The sequence below is a fragment of the Trachymyrmex cornetzi genome, unplaced genomic scaffold, assembly GCF_001594075.2.
Source record: "Trachymyrmex cornetzi isolate Tcor2-1 unplaced genomic scaffold, Tcor1.1 scaffold83, whole genome shotgun sequence".
Classification (NCBI taxonomy): Eukaryota; Metazoa; Arthropoda; class Insecta; order Hymenoptera; family Formicidae; genus Trachymyrmex; species Trachymyrmex cornetzi.
Window position 1 is genome coordinate 5,698,022 of NW_017300169.1, and position 11,315 is coordinate 5,709,336.

Genomic DNA, 11,315 nt, shown 5'->3' on the forward strand with positions numbered 1-11,315 from the left:
ATTAAAATAAAATATTTAACATCACTTATTAATTATCATCATCAAAATATTTAACATTATTTATTAATTAATAATTATTAATGTCAAAAATGAAGCAAACCATACCATAAATTTGCACGACACATTTATGAATCTGAACGTCGGAGCGTTTGGAATAAAATTTTAATGCAGAAAAGTTCGGGTCAAATTGCGAAAAAAATTGACACCGACGGTTGTGTTTTTCAATGTCTCGCTAAATTTCTGGATGACAGGTAAGATAGGAAAGTGAACAGTATCATGTAATTTATTTTATCATATAATTTTGTACAAAAAAACGCAATATGTAATAATCATATAACATAATATGTAACATATGATTATTACTGGCAATACTTACTGACTGAAGTTCCTTCACTTCCTCTTTGCTTTCATTTGCATTCTACGATTCTTGCCTAATCTTTGCTTTCCCTTTCCACCTTTTCCTCTTCTGCCTTCTTTTGGTTTCTCTGGTCGTCTATACTCAGAAACATCGGCCGAACTGCTCCTTGTATTCCATTTGCTACGGCGCTTTTTACCTCCATAACCAAATTTGGCAGCCTTCATTTGCATCTTTAACTGCGCCTTCGGATTTATCTTGCGATTTACGTGTGATTTATCTTGTGGTCTACCTTGAGGTTTCTTCTTATCATCCAAAAAATCGAGATCCTTTCGTATACCTTTGCGATATTTTTTAACCTCTTCCATCAATTTTCTTTTCTCTGCGTGTTTCTTTAAAGTTGCCTCGACTTGCATTTGCTTCCCAACCTTCTTCTGTTGTCTCAATTGTCTTACTTTTTCCGATCTTTGCGCCATTACCTGCTTCTTCATCAGATTTTCTCGCACTTTTTGCATGTGCTCGTCAGATTTGGCCATCTCAGCAAAATAATCATCTGGTCTAGATATCGATATGCCAAGCTTCTTTAACCTATTAATACCTTCCATAACAGCACCTTGAGCTTGACGGTGAAACATGTTCTCTCTACGAAAGTCATTCAGAACAGGATCCTCAGACGGCTTGTATTGAGGTAACTTTCTATTTCCTTGTAGCTGCTTAGCCCGTCTTACTTCTTGCTCTTGTACTTGAAGCGCCAATTCTGGTGCCAATGGTGCAAGTGCATTTACCATATCCAGTCTCTCAATCCATGGCAAGTTCAGCTTTATTTCATCCAATTTGTGCTTCATGTGATTCTACAATTTATTTACAGGAAAAGTTAGGTTATGTTACAATAAAAGAATTCCAAAATGTACTGTAGTAATTTCTAATAAAAGAATCACTCACGACGTAATTCTTGGATTGCTTGCCACTCGTCTCGACCGCTACGTTGAGCCCTGACTTTAGTAATCCCTTCGCGAAGGCTTCTTGTAGCTAGACACGTGAGTTAAGCGAGGTTAGGTTAGAATACGCATGATATAAGTGGTAACCACACAAGGAAATCGTGATACTCACCTCCTCATCGGACGAATTGTACTCTGAGTCTGATTCTGATGTTTCCGACATTGCGAATAATTTACTATTATCTTTATTTAATTGTGATTAACCAGTAGGACGTGCTCCTAACCGATTCGAGAATAACACGCCAACCAACGAACCAACGCCACTCTCAAACTCCAATTCCACGGACGCGGATTTCGAATTCTCGACGATACTTCTAGCGACATCTAGTGGAGCAATCTGGAAATTTATTCATAAGGTAAAATATCAACAATTGGCAAGAAAGAGAAAGATACTTTCTTTTTTCAATAAAATTGTTATCTCTCAAAGACATCGCGATGTGAAAACAGGCGATAAAGAATCATTTTTTATCAAGTCGATATTTGATACAAAGAGAATTTTCTTCCACAGTCGAAAAATAATTTTTGTTCATCAATCGTTTTAACGATAACGTTTTATCTCGAATCCTAATTACGTTAATTAATTCAATCAGCAAAATAATTTTTCGCAGCAGAAAAATTTGCGATTATACGATTCGTAATACCCGATATTTAATCTTTTTCCACATGTTCAACAACAAAGGAATTAATACTTTTATTTGCGTTAAAATAAATTAATCAAAGTCGAAGTCGCGTCGTATTTTTCTCGCAGACCAGTTTATCAGGAATTAAACTTGCATTACGTGTCTTAATTTCCATTTACGATGCAAGTGAGAATAATTTAAAATGGAAACGTTCAGATAAGGAAATAGATAAATTTTATATGTATACTCTCTTTCGACTTTTATATATATACTCTCGAGACTTTTGTGTGTATACTCTTGGTACACGATCATGCAATTATAATTTTCTATTTATTCTCTAATGCAGCATATAATACTAAGAAAAACTAGAAACTATTGCACTATTAAAAATGGCCGGCAAAATGTTTATTTTGCAACTGTTGGAAGTTTCTTTCGCTAACAATAAGATAGGACTATATTCCTCTAAACCTAAAATTATAAAAAAAGAAATAAACTAATAAGTATAGTTTTTTCTTGAATCGAAATTCATCGTGTACAAGATATCTAATCGGACACCAACTAAAAATAACATAACAACAATGTTATAATTTCGCACTCAACAATATAAATGTAGCACAACACGTAGTAATATTATATAAATTACATCGTTGAATGCGAAATTATAATATATTGATATGTTACTTCTAGTTTGTGTCGACTGGATAACTACCAATACAAACCAATAAATAAAACTAATATATAACTCTTGACAATTAAAATGTAAAAAAAAGGCTATTGGGAATTGGCGTGAGAGTGGAACAGCCCTATTTTTGAATAATTTTGGTGTTTTAAAAGTACAGTTAATTCAATCAACACGAAGAAAACTTTCGATCAGTTGCAAAATAAACGTTCTGTTGAATGCGGCCAAGGAGAACAAGAAAGTCAAAATAATGTCACATTAAAACGAATCATAACAAAAGTATAATTACTGTATACATAAATTCTATTAATAATCGGTTAATATGATGTCAATTTGACATTATTTTAACTTTCTTGCTCTCCTTGGAAACAGTTACGATATTGTCGTGTTTTATAAATGCATCCTAAGCAGAACACAATCGCGCAACATTAAAATGGCTCCGAAATGATTAAAACTGAAAGTCACTTTTAATCATTTTGATATTATCCTGACATATTTTCGGCATTATCGTGACTTATTATTTTATTTGAGACAGAATCGCGTGTAGAATATTTCCGAAAGAGATGAAAATGAAAAAAAAAGACGCAAACCTCGCAATGGCGCAAATTCGTAGTTGTGCGTTACATACTTTTGCATTCGACTGTATACAATAGCCTTGACGAGTCTCAAATTCAGCAGCTACGCGCATTGCGCAAAAAAAAAGCCAGCGATATAAAAGTATTGACCGTACTCTTAATCATTTCGCTAAATACTCGACGATATCAAGACTGTTCAAAACTCACCGAGTCATCGAGAGACCTTCGCGAAAAAGACCTCGGCGTTTCCGAGAGACACACCCGTATGCGCGCTCGTGCGCCATATTACCCGCGATAAATTCGTATCTACCCCTCATACTCGAGAAAATAAAAGGTACGATAAGGAGAAGATTATAAGAGGTCAAGACGAGAAATTGAAGTAAATAATAAAAGCGATTACGTTTTAGTTTAGTCTCGCGACGAAGGGGAGATCGATTCCGCTTGATTCCGTAATCGAAATTCTTGCGTTCCCTCCATTTCGTCGTTACGCTTCGGCCGTCCTCGGTTATATGCCGATTGAACGAGAGCGGCGGCGTAGCGGTGTCCGGCGTAGCGCAGAGCAGCGGCAGAGCAGCGGCAGAGTGACGGGCGCCGATTGGCTGACGCAGCTCGCGCCGCCGAGAGACCGGCCAATCGTGGCGCGCGCCGCCCGTGGGGCGCAACAGTCCACAATAGTCTCCGCGGAAAGCACCGTCTCCTGGGGCGCCTGTCTGACACGCGTTATGTGCTCGATGCCAGGATTTTCGTCGCAGCTGGCCGGATGACAACGACGTAACATCATGGCGGATAACGATAAAAAGCCGATGTCACGTTTAATGAAACTCGCCAACAAGTTCAATTGCTTCTACCTGTCAGGTAAGCGTTACGCGACGGTCCGCGTCGCTACGTATTATCCCCGGCGACGCGTCTCCCGGCCGCGTCATCGACGGGGACGAACGGCGAACGCCGTTCGCGCGGATCGTCGAGAATATCGATTTCGCGCTCGTGTGTGTATTTGCCGTTCGCCTTTCGGTGGAAAATAATAGGGTGGAGAAGAAAAAAAAACGAGGATCCCGACACGAATCACGGGAGCGATTATCGACGGGCCGCGCGCGCCTCCGCCGCGTCCCCGTCATCGCGTTTTGCGTCGTCGATGACGGACGGCCTATCCCGCGGAATAACTGCTCCAAAATTACCTTAAACTTTTTTTTGTAACGACAGATACGCCTAATCAGCCTAATTGACCTTGTTTTGAGTATGCTAATCTAGGGAGATCGCCACGCATTGCGAAAACTTTGATTATACTTACTATATAGCTTACTTCTGAGAGAAATGCAACTACTTAGCTAAGTTTACATTTGGAAACTTGTATAAAATACAATTATTTCCTATGCTGATACTCTAGTCTCTTTTCCAAACATAATTTTCCAACAGCAATCAATTTTTTTTTTTATAATAAATATTCTTGCATTATATGTTGACAAAATTATAATATATGTAGGACAGAAGTTATATTTCTATAAATTACGAAAGAATACATTTATTCCTTAGGTTTACATGCAGGAGAATGCAGAGCTTTTATTGTCGACGGACAGCAAATCGGACTTGTTCGTCCGGATGTGATGAAGGAAATATTAAATCATCCTCAAGTGAGTTTATTTTATTCTTTTTTTATCAATACATTTATATTTTTGTTAAGACATGCATAATGCAACATTAATTTTTAAGGTATTTCAAGTACATCCCGAATATGTGCAATTAAATCCAGCCTTTAGGGATTATACTGAAAGAAGTGCACGCGTCGATGAAGTATTAAGGGAATGGATGGCCGGTGGGAAGTTTGTAACATTACGAGGCTGGAGAGAGGAATGCTACGAAGTGCGTGCACAATTTAATACGCTACCATTGTTTAAGATGGATCGTTCGGCTACATGTAAGTATAAAAACCATGACACAAAAAAGCTTAAGTAATAAATCATAAACAGTCAAGCGAATTGGGGTCAATCACGATAGAGACGATAAGGCCATAACTTAAGCAGTAGAAAATTTCTTATTGTTTAAGTTTTTTTTTGTGTGTGCAATGGTTCTAAAAGAAAATGAAATAAATAAATCATAATTATAGTACCTTATATGTGCTTTTTGAAATAACAGGTCTATTTGGAATTCGGAAATATGGAGTGGATATAAACGGCTACGTAATGGATCCCGTCAAGGGCTTGTCAATATGGTTACAAAAGCGTAGTCCGAATAAACAGACATGGCCAGCATATTGGGATAGTATGGTGAGTGGTGGATTGAGTGTTGGTTATGGTATAAATGAAACCGCGATAAAAGAAGCTGGTGAAGAAGCTGGTATTCCGAATCATCTCATTGCTAAGCTTAAGAGCGCTGGCTGCGTATCGTTCTTCTTCGAAAGTGAGAGGGGTCTGTTTCCCAACACGGAATTTGTATATGATCTTGAACTGCCGCCCGACTTTGTACCGAACAATAGTGATGGAGAAGTAGAGACCTTCGAATTACTCCCCGTTAGTGAATGCTTAGAGAGGATACTTTCCCCACATTTCAAAACCACTTCTGTACCAGTTGCCCTTGACTTCTTAATTAGACATGGATACATTACAGCAGAGAACGGTAAGATAGGCTGATTGCATGTAATTCATTCAAAAATTGTTAAATACAACTGATCGGAAGTGCTGTATAATACTAATTTGTTTATTTGCTTTTGTTGCAGAGCCTAACTTTATACAGATTGTGGAGTTACTTCATGTACCTCTGCAGACTATGTACAATCATCGACACAAAGCTAGTAATAGAATGGCTAATGGTGAAGCGATCGATGCTTTAGAAAAAGTTTAAGTTTCGCTAGGCTTTTAATTTATACTGTGCTAATGGCTATGAATTGAATGAAATGAATGACGTTCCTTTTTTATGTTTCTTCATTGGACAAGTATTGAAAAATCTCATATTACATACAGTTGTACACATGTAAGACGTAAAGAGCTTTTTATAATTTATAAAAATCATAATTTATAAAGAGGACTATGGATTTATAGATAAAACATACTTCTATTGAGTTGGCCATATTTTCTGGATTCATTTTAATTGCGTATATTAAATTAACAACGAAAAAAAAAAGAAACAATACGCTTTATTAACTGCATCAATAGTGACACGTTTATGAGACTTTTATAACAAGTTTTTCTTTTATCTATACAAGTTTGTGTGATTCATAAAAGAAAAAAGCTACAAGTTTTTATATAGAAATCTTTTGTATGACGAAGTGAAGTATTAATCAATAACATTTATACGTGACTCGTCAAAATTTTAAAGATAATTTCTTCCATCTATATAATTCTTTCGTTTTTTTCTATAAAAAGATAAGTTTTACAAATTATGCTATGTTTGAGACATTTTTCAACTTAACCTGCCATTATTTAGCACAATAAAATTATATACCAATTATATTAATATCGTGCTTGTCAACTGAACAGATGCATTGTAATAAAAGCAAGTATCGATTAAATAATGAAATTAACTTACGAAAGTCGAAGCAAAAGTATTATGAACGCAGCATTCCAGATAATAAGTTTATCGATAAGATTGCGTTTAGGAACTGAAAAAAAAGTAAAAAGTTTTTTTAAATAATTATAATTAATATCTTCATATACACATTAAATCTTGCAATACACACAGCTTGGAATTATTAATGCGAGAGTCAGCATAACACTAAGATTGCATTTACAGTATTATAAAAATGAATATATATCGTGTACTTTTTTAATAGATCAAACAAAATTTACAGTCTGATCATGTGCTGACTTTGTGTTCAATTGAATTTTATTGTCTCGATCAATTTAGCACTTTTCTTTACTAGTAATTTTGTAAAGAAGGATTGAAAGCATTTATATTATTTATCATATGCTAATATTTTATGAATTTAATTACATGTTAAGTACTTCCACATTTGAAAATTTAAATACTATTTATATTAATACATCAGTGACTGTACAAGTGAGAAGCACAAAAACATAATTATAATCTTTATTCTTAATGGATAACATTTTTAATGGATTTTGTTTAAAATAAGATTAATATTACTCTCTAAGTTCTTTGGAATGGAATCTCTCATCCAAAAGAATGAAAATTTTAAGCCAGTCTTGAAAAAATAATAGTTCAATTTTCAATCTTTTTAAGAGTGAAATGAGATTCACTTTTCAAAAAGTGAGATTTACTCTAAAAGTTTTAGAGAGTAAATAATTACGTTGTATTATGTTCTCATTGATATTCGAAGATAAATAGATAATGTTTCAATATTATTACATATGAGTATATCATACATTTTAGCTGTATATAATATTTATTTATATCTTTCATCTCTACTTTTACAATGGCAGTTTATCGAGTTGTATATTGCATTAATACTATATTATCGCTTTATAACGATGAATTGCGAAAATCATCATTGACTATTTGTTATTAACGCCATTCATGTGATATATTTTACATCGTGTTTTTAAAAATTGTTATATATACCTCATAAAAAGAGAGCATACGTATATACTTATTCATATAATTGATCTGTTAATATTCGTGTTAAATTCATTATTACAAAACGCATTACGTGTATGAGTGTAAAATTCAATATCATGTATTTGTTATAAAAATATTAGTTATGATAAAATATATATTAATCTCGTAATAAATTATCGCATTTCTGCACAAGAATCATGAAAACATCTGTACCATGCCAAAAATTACAAGTTTACAAATATCTGGGAATTCTATTCGGGAAATGTATATCGGTTTCAGACATTAAAAATTTTTTATAAAATATAAAATATTCTGTAGAATAACTGAAGTAGTGTAATCTTTGAATTTTTTCGAGAATATAATTTTTCGTAATATATCTCTTGCATATATGCCAATGAATTGACATTGCGATAATTATAGAATTGTTAGTTTAACATGTTTTTGCAGTCAAATCTTATAAGAATTAACCAAACTACGCGTTGTAGATTTTATAAGTTTAATACTTTTGTAATGACGATAATGTAACAATATACTAGTCACGCTCATCTTTATCACTCTCTTTCTCTCTCTTTCTCTCTCTCTCTCTCTCTCTCTCTCTGTCTCTCTTTCTCTCTTATAACATTAATCTGGTCATCAGACACAATATTTGTGATACATTTACCTTAAGTGAGATTTTGTTTCCTACTATGATTCAGTTTTGTGATAGGGATGGATAGGACTGGTTATATGTTTATTGCATGAATAAAATAGTATTACATTACATGGCCGAACATGCTAATCTATTATTTAACTCCGATGCAGTAATAAGGAATTTCGCATTTAAGACGGAAGTTTGTACTCCGATTAACAATGAAACTGGTTTAACTACAGATTGTTATGTGAAGAGATTTTGCAAGATTTATGTTATTTTGCATACATGGACTACTATTGTAACTATGAGTGACTGTCGTATGCGATCACATAACACTTAATCAGCTTGTGCGTTCTTAGCTTTTACTCTTCGTTGCAGCCTAAGTATGTATCGATTGTGAGAAAGAGCATCCAAAAAATTTGCGAGCCGCCTATTTTTTCGCATTTAATGTGATTAAATTAATAAGCACGCAACACGGCTCGTGACCTGATTAAATGATGCCGCTGTTTGAATCATCGTATAAAATACGAAGCTTCTTCGCAATAGGCACGACCGATTAATGACATTAGTTAAAAAAGGTGCAGAGTCTGAAAAATCTTCCGAAGTAATATAAACATTTCTGTGAAAGATTTAATATTCAATTTTAAATTTTGATGATTATTTTTAATTCCAAAAAATAAAACAATTTGAAAAGATCAATAATTTATATCAACGTTTTCCTAAATATATATTTTAATATTTATTTTAAAAATAATTATTTCCGTGGCTATTTGAAGAAAAAAGGATAATAAAACATAATAAATTGTTATTTCCTTTGAGAAATGTTATCTTGGATTAAAGAAACTTCGACATATATTCGTTACATGTGCCGGTTTTAATATTCTGAAAGGATAATCGTGCATATTTATTACTAATGAAATTATTATCCTGAAACGAACAAATATTTTTTAGAATACAAAAAAGATTTGTTATATTTGAGGTAAAATACAATTTACTCCTGCACATTTTCGGGAGATTATTGCAAACTCCATATGAGGTTTTAATCAACTCTGACTGTATATGTTGTTATTCTATGCTCCCGTATTTTGCAAAAGTTGTATAAAGTTGCGGATTGCTATGCTCAATCTGTTTAGTAAAAATCTTGATAATATCGATTGCATCGAAGATGTAGCTAAAAATGTAAGAAGTGTGTAGTTCTAGAATCAGATAATTGTACTTACATAAACAATGAGAAATATTTGGACTGGCTTTTTATTACATTGTGATTCTTATCGCTTATTGTTGCTACGTTAATTTCATTATTCTAGCGTGCAAAATCCGGTTGTAGTTATTTTTTCTTCATCAAGATTATTTCTGTCCGTAAGCGAAGATGTGGATACGTCGCGATATGTATATTTTGCTATTCACTATGTTTAACTGACGATGGTATAACGTAACCACATGTATCGACAACACGTGTGTGATAATAAAATAACATTTGTAATTGAACATTACGATAAACGTGATATTCTAAACATCGCGCACTCTTCGATCGTGTTGCTTGAATTTTAATACGAGACCAAATATGTACATACGTGATATTTTCAAATCTGTTCCAATTTAATTATTTATGTATTTAATTGCATCATTTGGAATTATCATTAAACTTAGGCTCTTAAACGTATAAAGCATGTGGAAAACGCAAATGAATCAATGATTAGAAAGTTAAGCGGTTGATAATCATTCTTGAGAACAATGTAAATGAAACTATCGTAGTTATCAATTGTTTCTATTTAAAGATTTAGCTATGAATACATTGCGTTGAATATTCGCTAACATTTTCGCGTTTAATAAAAATAAACGAGCGTCTGACGGCGCCGGCATCTTTAACACTCCCGATCTTTCATTCGACGAATAACCAAATTGACCCCATAGTTTCCTTGAGCCAATGACATAATTCAAGCATTAAAACAATTTCGATCGATATACGCTTATTCGCTTCTTGCCGTAAACTCAATTTCTATCTACTATTTATTGTGTACTGGTATCACGGATTCATTCATAAATAATTAATTAAATAATTCACTTCGCTTTTGCTTCTTTAATTTAAATAATTTCTACATGGATTTTGTTCGACTCTATAATCTCTTTTTCATTACTTAAAAGTAATAAAATTTTCCATAAAATATTTTAATTGTTTTTCAACTGACAGTTTTTTTCTTTCTATTTAAATATTTTATTTAAATTAATCTTAGTGTTTTAATTGCACTGAAATATATATATATATATATATATATATATATACTCTGAAGAAAAATGATGTTATATTATATATCATTATTTTTTAATTGAAAATATTCTATTAATTTAATAATAGTATTAATGAAACAAATAAAATTTTATCAAAACAAATTTTATCAAACAAGAGCATGGCGTATTTGTTTTATTAATATAATATTATTTATGTGTGTTGTGTCCCACACGTAGCACAACAGTGATTATAAAGCGCTAAAAAAGGGCTTATGCAAGTGTATGATTCTAGCAGTTTTTTAGCGCTTTAAAAGCACATTAGCGCTTTAAAAGCGCTTTCAAAATCCACTATGAAAAGCGCATTATAAACGTATACAATCAGCGCAGAATAAATCCAATTTTATAGCACGTTTACAGTATTTTTCACATAGCACAACAGTGCCTGTAAAACGTTCAGAAAGTGATGTAAACGCGCATTCAATCAGCGCAGGATAAATGCTTTTTACGCGCATAATCATTTTTTTGATCAGTGTAACTTGAAATCTGTCGTTATTCACATGTAATGAAAGTGCATAACTGACAGCAGTTTTGGGAGGTACAGTCGCAAGAACGTGGTCCCAAAGCGCTTTGCACGCGTGTTGTGCTAAGTAGGATGTGTGTGTGTGTGTGTTTGAATTGACAAAGTTATTTTTAATTAAAATAATGCTATTAACATAACA

At 33.3% G+C, this 11,315-nt stretch overlaps 2 protein-coding genes across 2 annotated transcripts; one reads left to right on the forward strand and one right to left on the reverse strand.

Moving 5' to 3' along the window:
* Positions 1 to 225: 225 nt before the first annotated feature.
* On the reverse strand, positions 226 to 1,541 carry LOC108768957 (probable rRNA-processing protein EBP2 homolog). Its single transcript, XM_018519682.1, has 3 exons — positions 1,466 to 1,541; positions 1,298 to 1,384; positions 226 to 1,206 (listed from the first exon to the last, which is right to left on the reverse strand). Exons 1-3 carry the CDS (start codon positions 1,514 to 1,516, stop codon positions 391 to 393), a joined length of 954 nt encoding a protein of 317 aa, XP_018375184.1. The 5' UTR covers positions 1,517 to 1,541; the 3' UTR covers positions 226 to 390.
* Positions 1,542 to 1,643: 102 nt separating this feature from the next.
* Positions 1,644 to 6,280, forward strand: LOC108768956 (uncharacterized protein YJR142W). The gene is made up of 6 exons (XM_018519681.1): positions 1,644 to 1,709; positions 3,966 to 4,082; positions 4,758 to 4,855; positions 4,935 to 5,139; positions 5,358 to 5,837; positions 5,938 to 6,280. The coding sequence occupies exons 2-6, from the start codon at positions 4,007 to 4,009 to the stop codon at positions 6,060 to 6,062; spliced, it is 984 nt and encodes a 327-aa protein (XP_018375183.1). The 5' UTR covers positions 1,644 to 1,709; positions 3,966 to 4,006; the 3' UTR covers positions 6,063 to 6,280.
* Positions 6,281 to 11,315: the final 5,035 nt, after the last annotated feature.

Coding starts and splice junctions, on each gene's coding strand:
- LOC108768956 (XM_018519681.1), top strand. CDS start 4,007: ATGGCGGATAACGATAAAAAGCCGATGTCACGTTTAATGAAACTCGCC. Junction 4,856..4,934: donor AAATATTAAATCATCCTCAA/GTGAGTTTATTT, acceptor TTAATTTTTAAG/GTATTTCAAGTACATCCCGA. Junction 5,140..5,357: donor GATGGATCGTTCGGCTACAT/GTAAGTATAAAA, acceptor TTGAAATAACAG/GTCTATTTGGAATTCGGAAA.
- LOC108768957 (XM_018519682.1), bottom strand. CDS start 1,516: ATGTCGGAAACATCAGAATCAGACTCAGAGTACAATTCGTCCGATGAG. Junction 1,385..1,465: donor ACAATTCGTCCGATGAGGAG/GTGAGTATCACG, acceptor TCACGTGTCTAG/CTACAAGAAGCCTTCGCGAA. Junction 1,207..1,297: donor AGCAATCCAAGAATTACGTC/GTGAGTGATTCT, acceptor AATAAATTGTAG/AATCACATGAAGCACAAATT.